Below are 25,633 nucleotides of genomic sequence, written 5' to 3'. Positions count from 1 at the left end.
AAGTACTTTTGCATCTATAACATGTATGTTCCCACAACATTCCAGCTGGTAGTGTTCAAGAACAAGTGGATAGGACCTGCTAAAAATAGAACCATCTCATCCCTTTTCTCTAAGGTTTGTTGTACAAAAATAAGTCTTCATACACCAATGTCCCTATAGGCAGTTCAAGTTACATATAAAATAGAATCTGACATGATAAAAAATTCCCTCCCCCTACAGAAATAAGGAAGTATCAAGTGTTTCTGTCTTTTTTTTTTTCCTTTTCCACCCCTCCAAAGCAACACCAGACAGTAGCGGCGGGGGAAAGCAGCTTCGCTCGGGCATCCTCTCCGTGGGTCAGCACTCCGGCGGGCAGGAGGAGCCGCTGTCCCCGCGCAAGGAGCGGGACCCCGCAGTTCAACTACCCCATTGCACTTTCCACAGCCAGAAGACGACGGCTGAACCCGGCGAGAAGAGCAGCCAGCGGGGCCACGCCGGGGTGGAAGTCAGTACCTTCGGGGGATGCCGCCGCCGCCGCCGGGACCGCGGGTGCCGATGCGCTGCGGGCTGAGCGGAGAGACGTGAGGAGAGGCGCGGTGGGTTCGTGCCCCGCTGCCCCGAGCGCCGGGGCAGGAAGCGGCGCCCCGTCCCCTGCGCAGCCCCTCACCTCCCGCCGTGTCAGTAGCTCCCCAGCCAGCTGGTGAAGTCCAGCAGCTCCCGCTCCTCGGGGCTCAGCGCCACGTCGTAGCCGCTCTCCTCGGAGGAGCACGGCGAGCCGGGCGCGGAGGAGGCGAAGGAGGGCGAAGCGGAGGAGTAGCCGCCGCCGCCGCCAACTTCTCCGACGGGCACCCGCCCGCGGCCGTCGGGGAAAGAGGCGGCGGCGTCGTGCTCGTCGAGGAGCCGCTGCAGGGCGCGGATGTACTCGACGGCGGAGCGGAGGGTCTCCACCTTGCTCATCTTCTTGCTGGCGGCGCCGTGGGGGACGTGCTGGCGGAGAGCGGCGAAGCCCAGGTTGACGAGCCGCACGCGGTTGCGCTCCCGCTCGTTCCGACGGGCCACGGCGGCCGCCGCCGCCGCCCCGGTGCCCGGCAGGGCGGCGAAGGCCAGGCGGCGCTTGCAGCGCAGCAGCTCGGGGGAGGCGGGCCGCCGGCGGCCGCGGGCTGCGGCGGGGGGCAGCGGCGGCAGAGCCCCGCCGTTCATCGCCGGGCGGCCACGGTGGCGGCGGGCGGAAAAAAACCAAAAACAACCAACAAAAAACAAACCAACAACCAAAACTTTAAAACTAAAAAAAAAAAATCTCACAACTAGATTTAAAGCGAGGCAAAGGAGGCGGGGGTGGGCAGCGCGGGGCAGTTCACCCCCATGCCCGTGCTCTCCCGCCGCCGCTCCGCGCCTCTGCGGCGAGTCCCGCTGCCGGCCGGCCCCTTATCAACGCGCCGCCGCCGCCGCCGCTCGCGGGCCCCCGCCGGCCGCACGCGCCGCGCACGCCGCGCCACGCGCGCCCGCCGCCGCCGCGCCCCCGCCCGCGCCCTCCCCCGCGCGCGCACCCGCCCCCGCGCGCGCCCGGCGCGTGGCGCCGCCGGCAGCCGGCAGCGGCCCCCCCCTCCCCTCACACACACTCACAAACACCCCCACACAAACACCCCCACACACACACACCGCCGTCCGCGGCCCCGCTGCAACCCTCCCCTCAAATCACCGCCCCTGCCCGGGCAGTTTTTTAACATTTTATTTTAATTTAGTTTTTATTATTACTCGGGGGTGGGGCCGCACTCTCGCCCCGCCTCCCCAGCGCCTCACGGCGGGCGCTCGGGAGCAGCCGGGGCTCCCCGCTGCCCCAGGTGAGGCGGAGGCTCGGGTCCGGTCCCTTCAGGCGTGCCCGCAGCCCGCCCCTGCCCGGGCCGCTACCCCGCGGTGCCGGTGTGCGGATGGCGGCGGCCCGGCAGCCCCGCTGCTCCCAGGGCTGGCTTTCCCTGCGGAGCGCAGAGTGCCGCGCCTGGCCGCCGGTCGGTGCTTGCCTGACAGACAGACGGGACACACCGGGGCTCTGCTTTGGTACATCCACAAAAATGTACAGTAACAAAGATTTATAGTAATGGCGTGGGTCCTCTTGCCAACGCCGTTCTCCACAGACCGGCTTTTTGGGCTTCAATGGGAGTTTCAAGGATAAAGGCGCGGGGGCAAGAAGGAAAATGCAAAGTTTTTGTAGCTCGGGGGTTGCAGTCCGGCTTCCCTCTGCCATGCCGGGCAATCCTCCTTGGCTCTCCACCAAGCAGGCCTTTCTTCCAGCTCCTGTGGGAAGAGCAGGAGGGTAAGGTGCGTTCTGATAGCTGGGAGAACAAAGGAGCGTCCCCTTGGAGTCCTGGGAACTCGTGGGAAGAAATAACTTGCCTGGTGTTTTGCGAAATAAACGAGATGGATGGAGGGGGAGCTACGTGAACCCACTGCCCTGGGGCTGTGTCCACTCTCACAGCTTCAGGATGAGCTGTCCTTAGGGCTTTGCTCCCACCCAGCCTTTAAAAAAAAATAAATCCAACGGTGTGAGGCAGTTCAGTTTCAGGGCTTCACTTTTTGGGGGTGAACATAACCCAATGGCAGGAAAATGCTCCAAGCTGGTGTCTTTGGCACCAGCTTGGTGGTGGGGATGTGTCATCACATGGACAGGTGCCAGCAAGGCTCTGCAGCACGATTTGGATATCAAAGGGTCTGTATTCCCCTGGCTGCCCCGAACCACATTGCTCCTGGTGCTCAGGTGTATCTGAGCCAAAAATGGTAGTTCAAAAAGCCTATCCATGATTCCTTGATGTGACACAGAGGGGGCTTTTTTTTGTACCTGTGTGGGGTATCTGGGGAGCAGCAAGGCTCCACTATGTTGAAAGAGAAATATTTTCCCTGGGGATTGGTTGCAATGGCAGCGGCTTGAAGGAACCAGCCCCACTGCAGTGTCACAGGCAGCCGAGCTGAAATTCCTGACAGTAAGGATCCTGTGAGCACTTTGATTTTCTGGTAGTCAAACATGCAGGAGCCCTAGCACCCAAATCCAGCAGTTCCTGAGACATTCTTGGCTGTGCTGTAGACCTGGGGGCAAAGCAATGAGCAGCCCTACAGCTTCCCTGAAGGACTTGACCTGAGAGGAGCAGCTCATGGCACGCAGTGCAGGCAGGAGTGTTTTTCCTGGTGGATTCCCATCCCAGCAGTGCAAGCCTGTGTCTTGTTGGGAGTGCACAGGTTGCTTGCTCAGCTCAGGCCATGTCACGCATTTGTCTGCAGCATCTGCAAAACTGTCCTGGCTGGAGCAAGGGGCTTCCCTTGTGCTCGCTGTCAGATGTAGCTTAGTCAGTAGGAGCATCATTTCAGTGGAGTAATACTGATGTTCTTTTATTACCTCATCTCTAATTTTCTGTTGAAAACCTTTCACACAGGAAAGGGGAAGCTGCTGCCCTTGAAACTTTTCAAGAGAAAGCCTTTTGTGTTGAAGTGCCACACTCAAGAGTAATAACTGGATTTTTATCATACAGAAATAGCTACAGGGAATTTTTTTCATTAGTAACGCACACCAGCACACCCAGTCTCAAGGGAGAGCAGGCAACCTCCAGCCACAGAGATTCTACACTCAGCTCAGGGATGAGCTTAACTTGTCCAAATTGGCTTCAGGGCTGCTGATGTTTCTATCCAGATGTGGTCATCGGGTCTGGGCCTGAGCACAGCACACAGCGAGTGCTTACACTCTCCTAGCAGTGCAGCTGGCTTCCCAACAGTCTGCAGGAAGGTAGGTGGGTAGGTACATCTTGTGCTCAGACAAATGCAATCTCCTTTGAAATCTCTTTATAAAGTTAATGACTATGTAAGGATCCAGTAGAACAAGACATCATTAAACACTGTCTGTGTTCACAATCAACTTCCTGATCATAATCTGGGGAGAGAGAGCATCCAGCAATGTGCTACCCATCCCCAGAGACTGGGGAGAAGAAATTCTCCTCTCCTGGAGCAGGTGAGGCAAAAATGGTAACTACATGGTTGGTGTAGACACCTTTTAGTTCCATGTGGGTTCAGCCAGTGGGCTGCAAGGTGGCCAAATGATGCTCAGGGAAAAGGGGAAAGGGCCTCTACACTACATGTTAGTTCTTGCATCTGCCAAAGGTGAGAGCAAAGCGCTGCCCCTGGCTTGGCACGTGTGTCAGCAGGAAGGCTGCAGGTGTGGTACTGGGTCAGTCCTGGTGCCACCCATGCATTACAGCCAGCTGACATGAGATTTTTAGGGTATTTTACAAAAACTTTCAGGACTACAGTGGAAAGCAATGGAGGTCCAGTTGCAATAAAGCTTGAGAGGGTGAATGTGAGAAATAAAGGGTGATGGGCAGTTAAGCAGCCCTGTTCTTGGTGAGCCTGTTTACCAGGCTGGGCTGTGCTCACACTGGTTCTGCCAGGAGCAGGGCTACATGGGGCAGGGCTCACATTGTGTCTTCACACACAGCTGGCTCCTGGGCAGTTATTGTCTGCAATTAGATAGCATGTGAAAAAGAAAAAATAATTTAACTTGAGTAGAGCACTGTTCTTTAGAGCTATGAGTATGGTTCTTTCACTTTCAGTGGAGAAAGAAGTTCATTTGAGTTTATTCTTTGAAGGGAGCTCCCTGCCTTCAGCTTATGCTCTTTTCCAATGTAATATTTCCCTGTCTTGATGAACTATTTTTAATAGCTCTTCTGACATTTTATTTGTTCACCTACAATAATTTTAAATTGCCTGGGAATCACTAGAGGATTTCTGAGACACACTTTGAAAATAATAAAAACTAAAGAAGTGCTTTGGAAATATTATGATTTCTCTCTGGTTTTGTGCCTTCCAATGAAGCCTCCAGCCAGCCCTGTTTCCATTCACAGTGAATTGTATGGTGCATCTGAAGCTTGGCAAAGCCCAGCATCCCCCCCTTTCCTCCTCTCTTTCCTTTCTTGAAAGGAGATGGCCCCGGGTTTAAAAGTTGATTTTTAGCTTTGATTGTGTGTCTGTGCTATATGAATGCTAAGCAGCCTTTACAATGCATCCTTGTGATGTGCCGGGAAGGCAGGCGCAGGCGGTGAGGTCCGCCTGGCCTCCCAGCATCCCCACGGCTGCGCTGCGCTTTGATACGGACATGTTTATTTACGAGCCAGCTCTAGGGTGAATCCAGCCGTGTTACGGGCAGTAGCTGAGGGACCAAATGGGCTGAGCCACTGACACTTATAAATCTGACACATTTGGAGCTGTTTTCTGCTGTGGAGGAGAGGTATTTTCCCCAGTGGTGCTGTGGGCTGGAAAAAGAGGAGGCTTCTGAGAGGCAGTAGAGACCTGCACAGGTGTGTCCTGCCTGGATGATGGGTGTAATTTTGGCTCCTGGGTGAAATCCTCCTTCTTGCTTCCAGCCCATCCTTTCTCAGGAGCATGAGTAGCAGTGCCCCAAAGCCAAGGGGGAAATTTCTCTTCCCTGCTGCATTGACAGAGTTCAAGCAGCTGAGGCTGGGGTGCTGCTGTTCCATCACTGGTGGCTGCACTGATGGAACGAGAGCCGGAAAAGTGGATATCAAGAAAGCATCAGGATGAATTCAGCTTCTTCTTTTCCATTCGTGTTTAGTGTCCCAAGTTCAACCCATGCAGCATTAACGCATCAAATCCCCCAGCACTTTCAGAACATCTCTCTGACAGGGTGGGCATCATTTCCCTCCAGCTTAGAAGAGGGTTGGGGGTTTATAGCTTTGCAAAAAAATATGATCTGGCTTTGTTCCCTTTTTAAAATCAACCCTTCCCTTCTGGATGAGATGGCACATCCCTCTGAGACCCATGCAGCTGGGGATGAGGTTTTTTGTAACAGAAATCTGCAAGCTGCCACAAGGCTAGAAAGAGAGCACCTGTGCTCCCTGGGGTATTTTCAGACTCACTACCATCTTTCCATGCTCCAGCTGATAACCAGAGATAAGGGAGGAGGCCACAGGCAGGAGCTGTGGTCACCTGTGTTTTTTGCACCGCTTTTGGGAGTGATAAGTTGGGCTTTTGCAAAGGGAATCACTCAATGAAACCTGCCAGGGTGGGCAGGAGGCCGAGTCTTGCTGGAAAAGGCATGCTGCCATCCAGCCCGCATGCTGGCTGTGAGAGTGATTCCCTGGCATGCCACCAGCCTGCCTCTCTTCCCACTGGAATGAGGTTGAAGGGACACCCTGCTTCTCACCTCTCTGGGCAGTGAGGCAGGTGTGTGCCAGCTGAGGCAGGTGTCTGCCAACAACAGGGCACCCAGAAGAAGTTTAATCCCATAGAAGGTGAAGTGTTGCACAGTTCACCTTGTTGATGGGCACAGGTAGGATGAGCACACAGAGTCCCCTGTTCTCCCTTCAGCACTGCCCTTCCATGTGCCAAATGTGCCTTCCTTAATCACAGCCCAACATCTTAATACCCCAGCTCTACTCATGTCCCTGCTTTCTTTTGGATGAGGGAGTGACTTTCTTTCTGGCTTTTATGAATGTGCGGTAGCAACTCCTTTTGCTCTTGTTATTTTTGTGATGTTAGAAATCCACATATGCTGTGCCCCAAACAGGAAACTTTCAAACCATACGTGTATGGGATAGAGGGTAAGAGAGAGAAAAAAAGGAACAGCAGAAAAGCCCTCCACGCCTGAGCCCAGCAGGCAGGGTGGGCACAAAGGCAGGCACCAAGCACTGCAGGTGGGAGAAGCCTCATAAGACATGGTCAAGCTACTCAGGAATAGTAATTTTCAACCAAAACAGAGGAAGGAGCTGTTTAAACACAGGCGTTTGAAGTTACAGACCTCCTTTCAGAGCTCCGTGAGTCAGTGAAAGTACCCGTTTTTATAGCTGGAGACAAAAGGAGGCAGAACATCTTTTGTGGGAAAACTAGCAGCCCTTGCAAGGCATATAGAGGACGATTTGGGGACCTCTCAGGTGGACGTGAGGTGCGAGGCTTCTGCAGGAACGGGGGAGACTTTTATGGAACTGAGGAGGGAAATTCCCTTCAGAAAGCTCACGTCGATTATCTCGCCCTTCGGGAAAGGGTTCTGCTGGCCTGTGGGGACCTCTAGTGTGAGACTTGGCTTCGCACAGGTCTCTGCGGCGGCAGTTGTTTAGGATTGGGGAAGGAAGTGGGATCCAGGGGGAAACGGAGACGGGCTCCATGGTTTTTTTTCCCCGTGTCAGCCGCTGTGAAACAGACGCTGGGTGTGCTCAGGGCAGGTGACACGGTGACTGCCGCTCGTGGCTGGGCTGACGTGGCTTGGTGTTACACACAGAGCTGTGCTCATACTTGCTTGCAGCCCTTCCAGATTTAACCTGAAACTCCACCGGTCGGCCAGCTCTTTTATTTTTGTACCAGGGATCCTTCCCCTTGAAAATGCCGGTGACAACACCCCCGTCTGTCCTCTGGTACCAGAAGAAGTGATGGGTGCCCACAGTTCTGAATTCTGATGCAATCCTAACTCTTACAGTGTTAAGGCATTTTCCCCACCTGGTCTGTTCCCAGGGGTCCAGCTCCTAAACGTGGGTGGCTTGGCATCAGCTTCCTCACCAGCCTGTTGTCCTCTCCCCAATGCCCTCCTGCCCTGCTGTCTATCCATTGGTTTTCCTCAGGTGGTCTCCAGCTGGTGGCCACAGGAGGAAGGTCTCTGTTCTGCGCATGGGTACCTCAGTGTCTCCTCCTGGGCAGCAGGGCAGGGACCCATGAGCCATGGGGATACCTGTTTTTGGCACTGGCTGTGGCAGCTCTCACTGGTGTCTGGGGAGGCTGCAACCAAGATGATCTGCAGGAAAACTTGCAAGAAAGCTAATGACATAGTCAGAAAATCATAACATGCTTTTCCCCATGCTCATGGCTTTGTGCAACTTGCTTTCTCTTCTCTTTGCTTTACAAAATGCATCTTCCTTCCTTTTTTCACTCCTCTCCTCCTCCTTCTTTGTCATCTTCCTGTTACTGCAGTTACTGTTGTGGGATGGTTTTACTTTTTTACTCCCTTTGTTTGCCACCTGTTGGGAATGCAATTATTCACCTGTTCTCCACCAGTCTGGTTCCAAAAGGAAAGATAATTAAGGCAGTCAGTCATTCAGGCTCACTTTGGCCAGATCCTTCTTGAGATTTCTTTGCGATTTACTTTTATGAAATATGCATTCAGGAGACAGCTGGTTTTGAAGAAATCACCTGAGTCTTCTGCAGCCACAGGTCCATGGAGTCTTCAATGCTAGGAGAGGGGAAAGGAAAAGAAGAGTTAAAATGTCCACAGACAGTGAGGGCCTCCTGAGCTGGGGGTTATATGTCCATATAACCATTTTCCTGGATAAAATACTACCAAATGTGGTTTTTTTCCCTTATCTGCAAATGCAAGTTCTAATAGGCTCAGTCAAAGGTTATTGCCATGTGGTGCTTTTACATGGGGAGAGAAGACTCTTACATAGATCTGTTTGGGGGTTTAATCTCTTCTTTAAACAGTAGGTTATTTTTTTAAATAGTGTTTTCTTGTATGGTTTTACAAAATATTATTTATATATTTTATGAAAAAAAAAGTTATGGACAATATTCATTAAGCAAAACTGTATCCTAGTGAAAATCAAAATTGGAATATTTTGACACTGACTGTGGAATAATCAGTTTAATTATTTTTTAAAGGAGCTTTGCTCCAAACTCCATGAAAAGTTATTTCTCTGCATGCCTTTCCTTCTTCCCCAGCTGGCTGTGTGGGAGCTGACAGCAGCTAACTGAGGGCCTGTGCAGAAGGTGACTGCCCTAAAGAGGATTTAATAATCAGGCAGGAGGAGGTGCATCAGCACGTGGTGGGGACTCCACTTCCTGAGAGGCCCCACTGTGGCCATGCCTCCCTTTGGTGGAAACCCAGGCTTTATCAAGAGCTGGAGGGACCAACGGCCTGCTCTCTCTGGGGACAAGCTGCCATGGAACTGAGGTGCAGGATGAGGACCACCAAGTGCCAGCTGCTGGTGACCAGCCTCTGTGTCATGGTGAGCAGGCAGGTTTGGGGGGATCTCTGCAGAACCAAGGTGAGCTGTTGCCTTTCCCATCCCCACTCTGAGAGGGGATGGTTTTCCCACGTTCTGTTTGTGGCGGGTGGAGGGCAAGCACAGCCAACTGCCTGAGTTATCATTGCACCATGGGCGGTTATCACTGGCCACCAGCATCCCCCCTCCTCTGATAGACTTCTGGTTTCTCAAGGCTGTCACACCACTGCAGCTCTTTCACAACTCAGCAGCTTCCTCCAAGGAGAAAGAAAAGGTCACTGCTGGCAGAACGGGTGGGAGGTTGTCTCCTTGGAGCAAAAGAGAAAGGATGGACCTGCTGCAGTCACACTTGCTGCTGGGAGGGTGGTCGACTGCAGGTGGGATCAGTGAGGATGTGAAACCACAAGGCTTTGGTGGAAGTGTGTGTGAGAAACGTGGATTGGCACTGCAAAGCGAAAGCAATTCCAGGGACTCTCTTTATCAGCTCTTGAAGCAAATTCAAGGGGAGTTTCTGGACATCTTCTGTTAGAGCTGATGGGAAATGTTAGAAACTGGAGAACACTTCTCGTGGATGCTTTGGCTCGTATGTTCTTCTTGACTTTTCACTTCATCAAAACTTGCCAGCATAAAAATAATAATAATAATAATAACAGTAATAGCAATAATCTGTATTTAGTTCAAAGAGGGTTGGTGGCTTGTTAAGGGTTATTAAAAGGTAATACCTTATTTTGGGCCACAAATTAGGTTTGTAGTTTTTCCAAATTTCAACATTCCAGGACTGCAGTGACTGTAAAGTGGTTGTCTCTTCCAAATAACACAATATGCCACTTGGAGGAAATGAAAGGAGGATTGGTACTAAGCATGTTTAGAGGAGACATTAAGGCACAGCTGCTGTGCATGGTTAGAATCACATTCTCGCTGTTGGGAGGATTTTAGACTGGTGTTTCTCAGAAATCTGAGCTAAGTGATGTTGCACTTAATATTTTGCTGGGCGTGGGTCAAGATATGCAGTAATGCACAGTCTGAATGATCAGAAGGTGCCACAAATTAGGCTAGAAAAAATGGTACATTTTGGATGGATTTAGTCTCTGTGACTGTAAGCCTGCAGCAAAAGCTATTAGAAAATGTCACACAGTGGGGATTATGTTGAGATCACATTGTCACATTTGACACAGGTATAGCTGCCTCATGTTTCTGTATTGTAAAGGCACAAAATGATGAAGCCTTATCTTCAGAGCTAGGAGTAGCCTTACATTTTGTATTTTCCTGGCTCATTGCACTAGATTTGGAGTTCATTTTGCTGCTGGTGCCTTTGTCCCAGCTCTGCCACCAGTCATTCTGAAAGGAGCCCTGTCCTAGAGCCAGGTGCTATCAGAAATATTCCCTCTCCATCACCTGGAGAGGTATGGACATACAAGTAGTTACCCCATGCCTCAGGTGCTCTCAGTGGTGGGACAGAAACAGACAACACCTTGAAGAGACAGAAACCACCATAGACAGCTTAGAGTAGTACAGGACTCAGATCTTTGTGCTCTGCCATAGGAAACAGAGCCAACAGCAGGCACTGAGACTATTGCAAAGAGCAGAGCAGAGAACTTCACCCTTGCTCAAAACCCCTATTGAAGCTGGCCGCCCTCACAGCCACACGTGCACAGAGTAGGGTGGCACTGCACAGGTGTGCTGCAAGAGCATCAGTCCTCTCAGTTTTCTTCATGTGATGGGAATTTAATCCATAGGCACTGGCCAAGAGACCGTGGGCTGCACAGTGACACATGCGCTCATTATGCAAGAGAGAAAAAACAGCTTTAGTATTTTGAAGTGTCTGGGGTTTGTCCTTTTATGTACATTTTGGGGTACATCTGGATGATGAGGCTCTCTGCGCTTGCATGGGGCTCAGAAAAATCCAGATACACTCAAACCTTTGTGTGCATCCAGCAAGAGCTGCTGCCTTGTAAATCCCATCCTGAAACCCTTCTTTTCCAGCTGCTGGGGCTCTCCATCGCCACGCTGAGCACAGTCGCCCACTATGGGCACCGTTTCACCCTCATCAGCAACATCTCCCTGGACAGCAACGCCTACAAGGTCATCCACCACTCAGGTATGTTGTGGTCACATCCCAGTGAGATCTTTGGTGATACCAGAGCTGCAAAATTCCTTAAAGCTGTAGAAGAAAATTCAGGGCTATCTCAAGAGGAGGAAGGAGTTGGGTTTTGGAGGATGCATCAGGACTAACACAGTCCCACAGGCACTTTCTTTCCCCATATGAGACCTGCATGCCAGTAACCAAAGGATACTGTGGGTATATGGGGTGCTCAGGTGCTTCTGTGTTTGCACCTGTTCCTCTATTCTCTGACCCCTGTGCTGTGGTAGGAGCTCGGGAGGAGCTCCTCAGCCACTAAAAGTGCACTGGGGCGGGCAGGAGACTGAGGAGAGGAACTACAGGAGTTGAAGCAGAACACAGAAAATTGAGGCTGGGAGGAGAAATGCATGGCAGCATCTTCAGCTTTTCTGAGGAAATATGTGGTATTTTTGCTTTCACAAGGGAGAAGTATAAAATGAGTCTTAGGTACAAGGCTAGAGCAAAGATAGCCCAGATACTAAAACATCCTGCTCACCACTGCTGCACTTGCATCTGCTGCTTCTCCCGAGCTGCACTCTGGTTTTAAACACACTCATATTCTCTCAAGATCTTGGTTCTCAATTTCAGTTTAACAAGGCTGGTGTAAAAACTGTATTAGCCCAAGGCTAAGGTATATTCTTTCCCTGTTCCTACACAAATATATTGGCACTGACTGCAGCCTTGCAGGCTCTCCCACGCCAGTCACCCATCTCCAGCAACACTTCCACTTGCCTTGTTTACAGGCACTGCCTCTGTGTGGTTAGGCTAGCAAAGTCCTTTGCAGTGCTGTGGTCCCTGAGCCCTGCTCCAGGGTACTGGCTGTGATCCCGCCTGAGCCAGGAGGAAACCAGAGGATGAGTGTTGCACTAGATTAGCAGTGCCCAGAGTCCTGATAGAGGCTGTGGGACAGCTGCTGCACCAGCACCCCCCATTTGGGGGGGGATCCTTATCAGAATGCTGAAATAATTGGCAGCTTCTGGTCTGTTGGGTGGACCAACACCGTTTTAGGCTGCTTCACTCTGCTGGAGCTGTGAGAACCCCTCAGAGGCTTACAGCCTTGCCAGACATACACAGCAAAGCACACACAGATGGGGGAGCATTGAATAAATTACAGAAAAATTTCAGTTCTGCAACCTGGTCATTTGGGCCAGCTCCCCAGAATGCACTTTTTGGTCCCTCTCTGAGTGAAGCATCAGACTAGGCCTCTGGCATCTGACCACAACTCCCATGTCTGTCTTCCAGCTTTCTACTTTGGGATCTGCCTGAGCATGACCCTGATCCTGGCAGCCCTGCTGAGCTCCGCTGCCACGGTGCGGGAATCGCGGTGCCTCACCGCCATGGTGCGTATCCTTACCTGCAGGGACTGGCTGGGAGCGGCTTTCTGTCACCTGGGGCTGGCTCCCTACATGCCCCTACATGTCCAGTGCTGGGATCTGCATTGCCTTATGCCCAGGACAATGCATGCCTGGGGAAGGAGGTCCTGTTGTTCCACTTTGCGCTACTAGGGGACATTTTTTAAAAAGCATTGCCCTGCAAAGCTCTTAGGGCTGAGAATTGCATCATTCTGTGCTAAGTTTCTTTTGCCAAGGTCCTGTGTATGCAACTATCAGAGGGAATGTGTTTATCTGCCAAGCAACTATGGTGATGACAATACCCAGGGTATTTTTTTTTCTCCTCATCAAGTCAACACATGGTTTGTGTGAGGAAACCTTAGCAGTGTGATTTTGAGTCTCACAAACTTCCCCCAAATTGTGATAGCAAAATTAGCCCCTCTTTCTCCCACCTCACTGCATGGCAGCAGGCATAGGGGATTTGTGTAGGACCCTGAATTTCAGCCTACAAGGAGAGCATGGAGAAGTATCATAAGAGTGGAAATCCCCCCTTTCTCCTCTCCATCAGCCTGTTTGGGCCTGGACCATGTTGACAGTAGTAAACTGCACTGTGAGATAAGCTCCATTTCGAAACAGAGCCTGCATGTGGGGCCTAGCCTGCACAGAGCAGCTTCCAGCCTTGGAGCTGGAGGAATGAGTGGTAAAGTGCTGCTCAAGGTGTGTTTTCCCATATGAAGAGCAGGAGTTAACAGATAGGTTGTTGAGCATGAAATCTTGCTCAATATAAAATAACTGCATTGCTGTCTTACACTAAAGAGATTTATCTAATCTGTGTAATTGGGGGAAATGATACTGATGGCAGAAATGAGAAGCTGACACCTGAAAATTCACTGCAAAGCAGCCACTGAAATTAATGTTTTCACCTTCTCAATATACCATCTTCCTTTCTCTGAGATGCCCAAAGGGCCCTCAGTTCCCATGAATTAAGCAGAATGTGTAACTCCCCTCTCTTTTGCTGAAGTGTCTTCAATGTGTGCCTGCAATTACCACATCTAAACCAACAGATGGGTATGTACAGATCAGTGGAGAATGTCTTGGCTGCCTGAAGATATAGCCAAACTTCTCTATAATGTTTCTTTGTTGCCTTACTCTCTGGTATAGTTTGAAGCATGCCACTGCATAGAACTGGCTGTTAAAAAGAGGCCAACATATACTGAGCGAATTCCAGAGCTCTGTCCAAAGAGCATTGTCCAAGGGCCACACAATGCTGCTCTCCCTTCCCATTTTAGTAAGGGAAGGAAGATCATTTTAGTAGGATCACACCCATGTGTGATCCTTTCCTTCAGCCACTCATCATCTCCCACAGGCTGGCTGGTTTGGGGTATCGCAGCCAAGCTTCACCCACCAAAGCAACCTCTAGTTGGCAGAACCCTCAAATTGGCTGTTTATTTTTGTGCCCCCTAGTGCACTCTGTTGGCTTGTCTTTAGCTTCCACAGTTTGGGTCTTCTGGGGGATGTGGCCGTCTGCATTTTGGGCCCCTGATGGACATATTTGTAGGGCGGTCACGGTGTCGCTGCCTTGCGGGGAGCAAGGAAAGGTGCGAGGTGCCTCCCCCGCAGCTGTGGCGGCGAGGCTTCATGGCACGCTGCTCTCAGCGGGGATAACGGGATGCCTCCTGGCTGTATTTGAGCTCGGCTCCGTGCCGGGCCGTGGGGCGGGAGGCGAGCGGGCCCCGGCAGCCGCGCGGGGCCGCTCCAGCGCCGCGCTCCGACGCCCGCCCGCTGCCCGCCCGCTCCCGCTGCCCGCCCCGCTGCCCGTTCCGCTGCCCGTCCGCTCCCGCCCCGCTGCCCGTCCGCCCGCTCCCGCTGCCCGCCCGCTCCCGCTGCCCGCCCCGCTGCCCGTTCCGCTGCCCGTCCGCTCCCGCCCCGCTGCCCGTCCGCCCGCTCCCGCTGCCCGCCCGCTCCCGCTGCCCGCCCCGCTGCCGGGGGTGCCGCGGAACCGGAGCAGCCTCCGTGACCCCTGCGGGGTGGTGGAACGTCCCCAAGGAATAAACGGGAACCCTGGAAGGCGCTCAAGAGCTGGCCACTAGCAAGGGTATTCTCGGCTCCAAATTGTTCAAGGAGCTCATCGGCATCTTAAATCACTCAGGGAGGACGGGAGGACTTCGCCTATTATAAATTGTCCCCTCCCCTCCCAACCGTGTCATCCACCAAGGGCCAGCTCTCTGCTTGTTTTGCCCCCAGTTCCCACTCCAAAGGCACACATTTAATCTTTGATCTGCCAGCGGGAAGCGAGAGCAGGGAGAGCCAGCCCTGACAGCTGCAGTGACGTGTAATCACAGGCAGGAGTGGGGTTTGGCCCTGTGGGGCTCCAAAACTGGTCCGTGTGTTGTCCAGCCCTGCTGATCCCTGCTGTGCTGTAGCTCACAGGAGCGATCAGCCCTGCTACTTGGAGCTTTTTTCCTCCTTCTGCAAGAGAGAGAGAATCTTTCATCTTCCCCTGCTATTGATTTTAAAGGACTTTTCCTCCCTGCATAGAGTGTGTCTTATTTAGAAGACCATTTAATTCACTCTTTAATCAAAGAGGGAAAACACCAGACTATTTGCCTGACATCTGTGTCTGTCCAGGAAACCAAGCCATGCGTGAGGGATGTCTGCATCAATGTGGCTGGTCCACCACAATGCCACTTGGTAAACCAGCCACTCTAGGGAAAAGTTGACAAGGATCCAGACTGGACTTACAGGAGCTTTTTTTTTTTTTTGTCTGTTTGGATTATATATCGTCACGCTGCCTCGCTATCTGGAGGTTTGTGTGCCTACAGAGGAGGAGCCACTGTTCTTTGGAGGCCTCACTGGTGCTGTTCTAATAACAGTTATGGGTGCACAGTGGTTAGAAACCAGGACAGGTCAAACTGGTTTAAGCACACAGGTCTCAGGAGATTGTCTTCTAGATGCATTAGCAGCATCATGAGAGCACACAGATGCTACTGTCCATCCCATGCTGCTTGTGAGGAAGCTGGTTCCAAGAAAGTAATTGAGAACTTAAGGATAAAAAATTATGTTCTAAAATCCAGCAATATTCCATATAAAGCTCCTCTTAAACAGAGAGAATAGCAACAGACTTATTCACTGTCCTCCAGCCCAGGCAAATTCTGCTTTCTGGTGATCCATGGCCCATCATGCAGTCAATCTCGAATGTAAATACCCTGCAGCTTTATAGCCCCTGGAGGCCATGTTGCTATTGAAGGGGAGGAAAAGGAAGGAAAACAGCAGCTTTCCTGTTTGCATAAAGGAAAGACTCTGGTATCAGTGAGGTTTAAAGCAGCATGTGTTGTTACTGGTCAGACAGAGTAAGGGAAAGAAAAGAAAAAAAACCAGGTAGCAAATGCCAGCTGAAATTCTCACATCTGAACATTACAGTCTAAAACCTGACTAGTATAGAAGAAAATTTGTGATCAGGATGGAGCAGATGTTCCAAAAAAATGCAGTGGAAAAAGCCTCAGTGCATGCCCAATATAACCCAGGCTTTCATCAAGATTGATGAGCTAGTAGGGGCAGCACACAGCACAGGCTGTTTGCTTTATTATACCCAGGTGTAGGCCAGTGTGTAGAGGGTCCTTGATATCACTGCAGCACACTTCAGCATCTTCTTTCTAATTCAGTCTGCTTCCTGTGCTCTCCCTCGGGGTGCAACACTTCTGAGTGAGGCATCTGCGTGCCAGTGGCAGAGCTGGTACCAAGGACAGATTCCTCTTTCACACTGATGTCACTGACTCGTGTTTGCTCTGTGGAAGGGCAAAAACATTGCATGCTTTTAGATGAACTAAAAGGCAGAGAGGGTCACAACCTGATGGATGCCATCTGAAATTTGCCCCTGCTTTTCCTGCCCCTGGGCTCTGCAGTCTGGCAGGGAGCTGGCCTTTGCAATGACCACAGCAGCACCAAAAAACAGCTGGAGAAGAGCAGAGCAGGGCAGAAGTCTACTCCTTCCCTGGAAGTGTAGGAGTTTGGCAGAACACAGCTGCAGAGCACAGTATGAGCTAAAGGATCTGTCCCTCATCCAAAGCAGGCCCCCTTCACCAAAGGGGAAGCGTCAGAAAGGTGAATTAAAAGAAACACCAGCCAACAGACAGGGTGCTGTTCCTGTGGATTCTGCCGAGTCTGTCAAAGAGAAATTGTTCCTTGCAGCAAGGATGGAAGCAAGGTCATTCATAAAAGAGTAATTGATGTCTGCCTGGTGACAGCCCTCCACAGGGCTGATGTGGCTGTCTCTTGCAAAGGGAGCAGGCTGCAGCCTGTGGCTGTCTCTGAGGACCTCCAAGGATCTAGGAGATGGTGAACCAGCCTCAACTCTTCCACATTTTGTATGCAAACTGCACATTGCCTTTTTCTTTTTTGCTCCAAATGTCTTCTAATGTAATTAGAAAGTTGCTCTTCCAAAAGCCTTTTGGCTGGGAAGGGAAAAAGCAGGCTATAATTCATTTATAAGATGTTCTCGGAGCCATGTAATTGCTGTGCACCAGATGGATGGAGGGGGAGCTTCCCAAGGGGCTGCATCTTGGTATTCCCAGAGAAACCAGACAGAAATAAAGGGAGAGCTGATGCTGAAGGACTGAGATGTGGGGTGGAGCTGAGGAAGGGAAGATGAAAAGGAGGATTTTAATCTGCTGGGAGTTCTGGCCCCAGAGAGACGTTGTAAGTGCTGGAGCTGGTGGGGAAGGAAGGGAGAGCACAGGGGAAGGAATCTGGGCTGTCACTGGCATCCTGTTGTTCACACTCTCCGCGTTCATGGTGGGTCACCTGAATTATAACTTTAATGGAATGATATGCAGAAGAGTGGTCACATTGCTGTCAGTGCTGGTTTTTCCATCTGACTAATTTTCTTATTTTTAAATTTTATTTGTCTTTGAACTTGATTTTGGTGAAAATGCCATTTGTTTGGTGGGGAAGTTGTTCGAGGCAGTGCAAAATGCAGGGTCTGATCCTATTGAGGAGCATCCTGACATGCCTGTGTAACCTCACCTCCTCCGTCCAGTTTGTGCTGTACCTGCAGGGTTGAACTCCCCACTCCAGCTGGGATTTGGTCTGAGATATCTTGCCCTGCGAGCTCTTCCACATCTTCATGACTTGTAACCACCTTGTTATGTCAGTGTTTGATCAGACTTTTCCTCTCATCTTCTTTAGGGTCTCGAGTAATCTCATTTTAGCTCCTAGCAAGGCAATGAATGATCTCATCAGCTATATGGCCAGGCAGCTGCCAAAAACTAAATGAAAGGAGAGACTGGACATACATAATTTAAGATTTTTCGTAAGAGCTGTATCAGGGTTTTCCCCAGTGTCTGATGCAGAGCCTGCAACAAGGCAGCCCCAAAAAAAGTGGTGAATACCAGTGGCAGTCTTGTTCCAAGAGCAAAGTCCCCAGGCAGAGCAGAGAAACAGAGCAGATGGACAACAGCCAGCAAAAGGATTTTACTGGCACATTCACTTTCATTTCCAGGATTTGAAGTAACACATTTTCCTTTCGTGCTCCTTATGCATGAGTTTGGAGCTTTTTTTTTTTTTTTAACTATATCTTTTAAGCAAGTTTTTTTTTTAAGCTTGAATTTGGTAAAATTTCATGAAAGATTTAAACTTTTCCAAGTTATTTCAGCTATATCATACAATGAAAACAGTAATAGAAAAAAATTAGAAATCAAAATAAGATGCAGTCAGCTGGGTAAGTTTCCCACATAATGTTGTGTTGAAAGAGGCACAGTTTAATGGAAAAACTTGTAAGGGCGTTAATTTTCAACTGATGCTTATTCATCACCTTTTGTCATTCCAAGACTAAGCTGTGGATTCATATTGGATGAGCCCATTTAGCTTTCAAATGCTTTACAGGCACTTTTCCCTTCCTTTTTTTCTTTTAAATGTGAACGAGATCATTTGGTCCTGCTGTCACAGCAGGCAAGTGCTTTTTATATCACGGCGTGGGGGTTTTGGTCCAGGTTTGTTCAAATGAAAACACAAAGCATGTAACTTCCAGCTCTGCCAGCCTAAGGAAGAAGACAAAAGTCAAGCCGTGTCCTGCATCGTTGCTATTATTGTTTAGACACTTCAGGGTCAGTTTCTGGCCTTGGTTATATTTCTGTCATCCTGTTGTCTAACTAGGACGGTGCTGATCTAAGGAAAGCAGCTCGGCCATGCAGCTGCCACCTTGCTCACAGAATGAGTCCAGCTCTTCTTCCAGAGCAGGTTGATTTCTATGTCTATCCCAGTTATTTCCTTCTTTATGGACTATTTGTGTGGGTTTTCCCCTCTTTGAAGCCAATAGCCAAGTTTTAAATGCAGGGGATTGAATCTCATTATTATGGAGCGCAGTCCTGCAGCAGAAGGGAAGCATACTGTAAATATAATGTTTTATATGTTCTTTTCTTTGTCCAAGAGGAATTTGGGCAGAATGGATTAACTGCTCTGCTGGAAGCTGCCTGGTTTTTTGGTCAAACTCTTCAATTGGCCACAGTGTAATTAGAGGGCTCCTGATGGAGAACCACATTATTGTCCATCTAATTTCTTTTAAGTAACTGACGTTATGAGGGATATTAAAAGAAGGTGATGTTTAAACTTTAATGAAACTTGCTCAAACAAGCATATTAAATATGTCCTGATTGTGTTTGCAAATGGGTATTTTTCTCCCCAGGCTTAATGTTGGTATTTTTCCTCTTTATCCTCAGGGATTTTTCTGTTTTGCTCTGGCCTTTTGTGGATTGATCCCAGCTGCCTGCTGGAGATACACACACAGCATGGAGGTAAGTGTTGGCTGCTAGGAAATACCACCAGCATCTCATCAGAGATTTTTTTCATAGCAACTATTCCTCCCATAAAAGGGACATCTGGCGTTAATTAAGCCATCCATATTGAGGTCTATCAGATCCATGCTCTGTTGCATCCGTCCTTTGGAAGAACAGGGTCACCTTCATCAGATGCCTCTTCAATGGGATCATCTGAAGGGAGAAGCCCGTGGAAAATCTCATGCAGGGCAAATGCTTTGTGCTGAAAGCAAAACAAAATGCAAGCCTCCTTAACTTTGGGATTTTTTTTTTCAGGGGATGTTTGCTTTGTTTTGTTTTGGGTTTTTTTCTGTTGTTTTAAATGAGATCCTTGACTTTTGAAAAGTCATTTCCAGCTGGTTCTAATTCCTGCTAACGTCAATTGGGAGCCTCTGTTTGAAGGCAGTGTCCAGGAGAAGCACCCAGGAGATGTGTTTATTAACCTGCAGCAGTGGTACATGAAAAACACAAGAGTGAAAAATGGTATCTTGGGTCACTATGGTGCTGAACCAGAAAGAGAAGATTATAGAAGGCTGAATTTGGAAGAAAGTTGGGGTTTGAAGTTTTACCCCAGAGCTTGCTGTTGCTGGGGCAGATGGGTGATGTGGGAGATGCAAGATGCTGGCTAAGTTGGTCTTTATTCCCCCTTTTGCATCCCTGCACTCAAAAAAAATTAAGAGACTCGGGAGTGTAAAAAAATCATGACATCTTTCTTTTGAAAGCAGAACACTGGTATTTTTGGCAAGTACCTAAATAATTCAGAGAAGTGCTTGGGACTTCGATAGGTGTTTCATGCAGTGGCTCAGTCCTTGTCTCTATTTTGCTCCTCCCCAGCCCTGAGCACGTGCCATAACCTGCATTGTTCTGGGCACCAATGAGGATGTAACGTGAAACATCATCCCAGTGAATTAAGGATTGATGCTGCCAGTTCATCGTTTTGGTTACACGTACTGGGGGTGATCAAAGACCAGTCTGAAGTGTCTGGCCTTGAGATTTCCTTCTGTGATGGAGGAGCACAACTCCATCAAAGTCCCAGAGACTCAGTCCACACTAGGACTGTGGCAATTGGTTTTGTAGGCACAAGGAGCCCTGCCCTGTAATGGTTTGGTGTCCTGTGCATAAATTAAATCCCAGTCTTTCTGAAAGTAGAAGTCAAGGTTAAGGAGAGGGATAAGGCCCTGCTTCTCTAGAAAATTTTCCCGGAGCTGGCCAGTGTCCAAAGTAGTTGAAAATCCTTTGAAATGTGCAGGTGGCTACACTGGACCAGGCTAAAGTTGTTGGCCAAGGAGCTTTTTGGCTGACCTGCTGTTAGCCAAGGTAGCAGCATAAAAACCCAGCAAGCACAAAGCAATGCTTTTTCAGATGCCAGCAGCTTGTGGCCCAGGTGTCTGCTGGTGGCAACTGCTGGTGCCTTTGCCTTTAATGTTCTCCCTGGGTTTTTCCTCTGTGAATTTGTCCAACTGCTTTTGGAAACATTAGGGTGAGTCCTGATGGCACAACAGCATCTTTTATCTGTATGCTTAACTGGCTGAAGTGCAATCCATCAGGGCTGAGGCATCCATGAAAATATGTCTTTCCACGGCCTTTTTATTTTTTTCCATATTGTTTCAGGCAAAACTATCAACATTTATTACATTCCAACTAACAGTTTAATATGGAAATAATTTGGTTTTCATGACTAACACAGAAGGGAGTTTCCTTCACTTTCCTTCTTCTTCTGCAGACATTAAATTGTAGATTGAAGCACAGGCTGTGTCAGTAAAGGAGAAACGGCACCAGAAACTGTCTGGTTGTCATTGTGAAATTGTGTTTTCTAAATAGACTGCTTCGTTTTACTGTTAATCCACATACATGGTGTAGGGCATAAAAAGACTGCAAGAAAAAGGTTGTATGTTGGGTTATGTAATACAGGGATGTGCCATGCCAAAAATATTTTGCTGAAAATATTTTAAGGAGTATTGCTTTGTATATCTCTTAATCAGTACATCTGGTTTTACTTCAAATTATTTTCGTGGGTTTCTTTGCTCTGAGTGCCCTGCCCACAAAAGCACCCATGGTTATGGTTAGCTTTGGTAATTGCTTGGGTTTCTGTAAGCAAAACAGCTTCCACTAGGCAAAATTAGGGGGTTATGTAAAAAGTTGACTTTCTGGGCAAAGAAAAACCAGCAGTGTTTCTGACAACAGAAAAAAATACCCTTAGATACCATCTTGTGTTTCTCTGCTTCCTAAAATCCAAGGAAAAGCAAGGAATATAAATGAGGAAGATTTAATTAGAAGTGTCACTTACAGAACGTGTGGAAATTTACTTTCTACTGAAAAGTAACCTGTCTCACTAGAGAGACAAATGCAGATGTGAGAGAAAAATACAGGTGACTGAAAGAAACGCAGATGTGTCTGCCCCTCCAGGACAGGAGCACAGTGATACAGAAAATTGAATGAAGTAAGGATAAGACTTCTGAAGTCTCATTATAGAGCTGGTTGTTCGCTTGTCTTTCTCAAAAGAAAGAACCAAATTCAAGCAGGTGTCCTCTGCTGCCTACTGCATGTCAGTACTCTCAAAAATAGTTAATTGTGGTAATCTGGGGTGGGGGGAAATCAAACCCAGCCAAGCGGGTGGGTGTCTTGTAAGCCTGATGGGATGTACACAGCCATCAAGAAAGGAATGGAACTGAGGATGTAAAATGAATATGAATGAATATGGCCATTACTTGTGCCTGAATCACTAAGAGCACTGAGAGGTACTGCCCCCACGTTCATGGCTAGAACAAAAATTTCAATTTTTCTCATGAAAAATTTCCAGTGGAATGCCAGACAGAAAATTAGGTTGTTCATTTTGGAAATGCCAGCTGGGAGCTGGTGAGAGTAGTTCCTGTCCTCTCCCTCCCTGCTGGCAAGATTCCAAACCCAAGCAGCACTGAAAACAGAGTCTTCCCCTCCCTTTGCAAGCTAGGGATGGGAGGTCTCCCCTGCCCTGATCCCTGGCAGATGCTTCAGTGGTTTACTCCTGCTGGTAAAAAAAAAAAAAAATTAAAATACCCCTACATTTTCTTCATAAAGCAGAACCCTCTCATAGAAAATCACCTGAAACAGTAAACCCCAATACTCAGTTGAAAAATTGTTTTTGTGGTTAGTATCAAGAGGCAATAGATAGAAATGTAGTTTGAGTATGATGAAAACAGGATGCCCTTTTTGCCTGTGTGGCTCTTTTAGGGCCTTTTTTACAGTACTTCCTACAGAGAAGCTGGGCAGGGAGAAAGGAAGAGTTATTTGTAAATATTTTATATTCTCAGACCTAAGCACTGTAAACAAAATTAATCTTCTCATTTCCCATTCTTTTCTGCTTTCATGACTTTCAGTAGCTTCTGGACGAATTCTTTCAGACAGATGTTGAATGTTTTAATTTCAAGTTATGCGCGTTCCAGATGGACTCGATGTCACCATAGTTTGTTTCCTTGTGATGTATGCCAGACATGCAGCAGTCATGAACCTTAGATTTCTCATGCTTTATCGTAAAAGGTTGCATCCCAATTGTTCCTCCTCTCAGTGGAAGATGTGGTCTTGGTAGGGAAGTGTTGCAAACCTGTCTGAGGAAGGACAGTGGCGCAATCAAAGTGAACAAGAGATCTATGTGCATGGGAGGGCAGAGGGGATGGGATGACCTCTCTGCAAGGTCTTTGCTGGAACTGCTGTGGTAACCACAGAAATCATGATGTTTTCAAATGGTTTTCAGCCACATTAGGAACTCCTGCTTCCTGAAGCTGAAGAGCTGAGTCTTGTTTTCCAAAGTAATTTTTATGGCAGTTCCTTTGCCACAAACTGCTGTCTGTTTAAGAGAGGTCCCTCTGTCATTCACAGCACGGCCAAAAAGAGTGGGGATGTGGAATGCAGGGATGTGGAATGCAGGAGAGACATGCCACATCTAGCACAGCTGGTGGGGAGGGCTGCTGCTTCCTCCTCCTGTTCCCCAGCTTCCTTTCTCTCCTCAGCCACTAACTGCTGCTGTAGAAACCTGTCTGCAGAAGCTGGAGCAAAGCTGTACTCGCAGCTGCCATAGAGAAGATTTTGTACCCTTACTAGCCAACACAAAACCAGAATCATTAAGGTTGGAAAGCTTTTAAGATCATTGAGTCCAACCTTTGACTGTCAACTACACTAGAGCACTTAGTGCCGTGTCCGGTTACTTCTTGAACACTTCCAGGGATGGTGACTCCACCCCCACCCTGGGCAGCCCATTCCAATGCCTGACCACCCCTTCAGTGAAGAAATTCTTCCTGATGTCCAACCTGAACCTGGAACAGCTTGAGGCTCTTATGTTGTCACTTGTTGCCTAAGAAATGAGATGAACTCCCACCATGCTACAAGCTCCTTTTAGGTAGTTGCAGAGAGCAATAAGGTCTTCCTTGAGCCTCCTTTTCTCCAGGCTAAGCTATCTCCAGCTCACTCTCACTGGATTTCCTGTGCAGACCCTTCACCAGCTCCATTTCCCCTCTCTGGACATGCTCCAGTACTTCAGTGTCTTTCTTGTACTGAGTGGCCCAGCACTGGGCACAGACATCCAGGGGCTGAGCCCAGTACAGAGGGACAATGCCTGCCCTAGCCCTGCTGGCCACGCTGTTTTTGATACAGGCCAGGATGCCCTAGGCCTTCTTGGCCACCTGGGCACACGCTGGCACATTGTCAGCTCTTACCCAGCACCCCCAGGTCCTTTTCCACTGGGCCCCTTTCCAGGTCCCTATCTAAGCCTGTAGTGCTGCATGAGGTTGTTGCCCTCATTTGACCAAAGTGCAGGACCTGGCACTTGGCTTTGGTGAGCCTGAGGTTTGGTGTTATGTTCTGGGCCCTGCTGTGAAAGAGGCCAGAGAGTTTCTATTCCACATCAACTTCTGCTGTTCCCTTTCTCTGAGCAGCTTCTTCCAGGAACCCTGTGGCCCTGGCCCCATAAGCCAGGATGGTAGGGTGGGTCAGTGACGCTAAAATTGCTGCAACATAAAAGGAGATTTGCAACAGAATGAGCATTTTAATTACAGAGATTTATTCATAAGTAAAAGCTTAAAATAGATTAAATTACAATTTCCCAACTCAGGAATTTGAAACTGGTGCAAATAGTTGTCCATAGTTCTGTAAAGGCCTGATTCCCCATGTCCTCTGAATGAAGATGTTGTTTGAATTTGCACTAGCTGCAATGATATGGTAATCTCTTAATTATCAAGTGGTTTCTTAGGTTACTGGGTGATTTCAAAATGAGTTTCACCTGTGGCTTTTGGCTCCACATGAGTGGAAAGGCATTAGCCCTTCTGTGCTGCACTGCTTGTACTTCAAGAATAAATGCAAGGAGTTAGCTTTTTATGGGCAGGGAATTAATACAAGCCATTTGTCTACATTGTGATTCTCCTGCAGCCTTGCTCTGCTACCTTCAGAGGAACTTGTCTGGTCTCCCCTCCTCATGCTGGGAAGTGGAAATGGAGTCTTCCATGCTTTGCTAGCAAGCCAGGTGGTACCTTTTGAGATGGTGATTTTCTAACCTGTTAGAAAGCCTGGAGTACACAGCTGGAATTAACAGCTGCAGCTGTTAAATAACAAATGTTGCCACACCTGAGTCTTCTTAAACAAAGCAGCTTCCCTCCTCACTTCTCTGCCTGTGGAACCAACACTGGTCTTCTGTCTGTGGGTCTCCCTTCCATGCAGCACCTTTGCAAAGCCAGAGGCAGCATTGCCTGGGTCTCCAGGAGGGAATCATCTCTTGCCATGCATAAAACCAGCACATGCATCTTTTTTCTGCAGGTATGTAAGGAACGGCCCGTCACTTTCCGGTTAATTTCTTAAGTGGGAATGTAGAGGTCTTTTCTCTGTGGATTTCCTAGGGTGTGTGTGTATCTGCAACTGCTGCCTCTGGTCTGTGTTGGGGCAAAGTCTTGCAGGGACTTAAATTATTAAATGCGGGCTGAAATCCTAGAGATTTTAATGGGATTTAAATACAAGCTGAAAGTGTGCTCAGGTGTTTTCTGAAACCAGACCTGAAGCATACAGGTAGGTTCCTTTTGGGCTTTGATTCAGGGAGGCTGGATCAGGACTGCAGCTTATCACAGGGGTCTTCCAAGACCATTTACAAAAGTCACTGATGTTGCTGTGAAAACTGTGAACTATCTGACATGCTCCTTGCTCTTAATCTAGGAGGCACAATCACTTTAAACCATTGAGCTTTTCCCAGTCTCTGAGGTCCATGGGAAAAAACAAAAATGGGGGGAAACCCCTCCCTCTTCCTTACCGTTTTTAAATACTGTGCCTCTTTCCCAGTGTTTATGTTCTCACCAGCCAGCGACAGCCCACTGCCCCCAGCGAGACACTGCTCTCCTTTGTCTGAGCTCCACACAGGCATTTGCACTCATGGGTTCCATAATTTATGGCTGCCCCAGC

At 48.9% G+C, this 25,633-nt stretch overlaps 2 protein-coding genes across 2 annotated transcripts in view; one reads left to right on the top strand and one right to left on the bottom strand.

The window, feature by feature from the left end:
• Positions 1 to 421: 421 nt before the first annotated feature.
• On the bottom strand, positions 422 to 1,254 carry ASCL2 (achaete-scute family bHLH transcription factor 2). Its single transcript, XM_059475007.1, has 2 exons — positions 647 to 1,254; positions 422 to 546 (listed from the first exon to the last, which is right to left on the bottom strand). Exon 1 carries the CDS (start codon positions 1,177 to 1,179, stop codon positions 658 to 660), a length of 522 nt encoding a protein of 173 aa, XP_059330990.1. The 5' UTR covers positions 1,180 to 1,254; the 3' UTR covers positions 422 to 546; positions 647 to 657.
• A 7,643-nt stretch (positions 1,255 to 8,897) lies between these two features.
• The window catches only part of TSPAN32 (tetraspanin 32), a 29,663-nt gene continuing 12,927 nt past the window's right edge, over positions 8,898 to 25,633 (top strand). The window contains exons 1-4 of the mRNA XM_059474795.1: positions 8,898 to 9,002; positions 10,944 to 11,058; positions 12,322 to 12,419; positions 19,124 to 19,198. Of these exons, the coding sequence (XP_059330778.1) occupies positions 8,898 to 9,002; positions 10,944 to 11,058; positions 12,322 to 12,419; positions 19,124 to 19,198 (393 nt within the window). The remainder of the gene's footprint in view (positions 9,003 to 10,943; positions 11,059 to 12,321; positions 12,420 to 19,123; positions 19,199 to 25,633) is intronic.

This window comes from Ammospiza nelsoni, chromosome 6 (genome assembly GCF_027579445.1).
Source record: "Ammospiza nelsoni isolate bAmmNel1 chromosome 6, bAmmNel1.pri, whole genome shotgun sequence".
Lineage (NCBI taxonomy): Eukaryota > Metazoa > Chordata > Aves > Passeriformes > Passerellidae > Ammospiza > Ammospiza nelsoni.
This window is presented reverse-complemented; position numbering and strand designations above follow the sequence as displayed.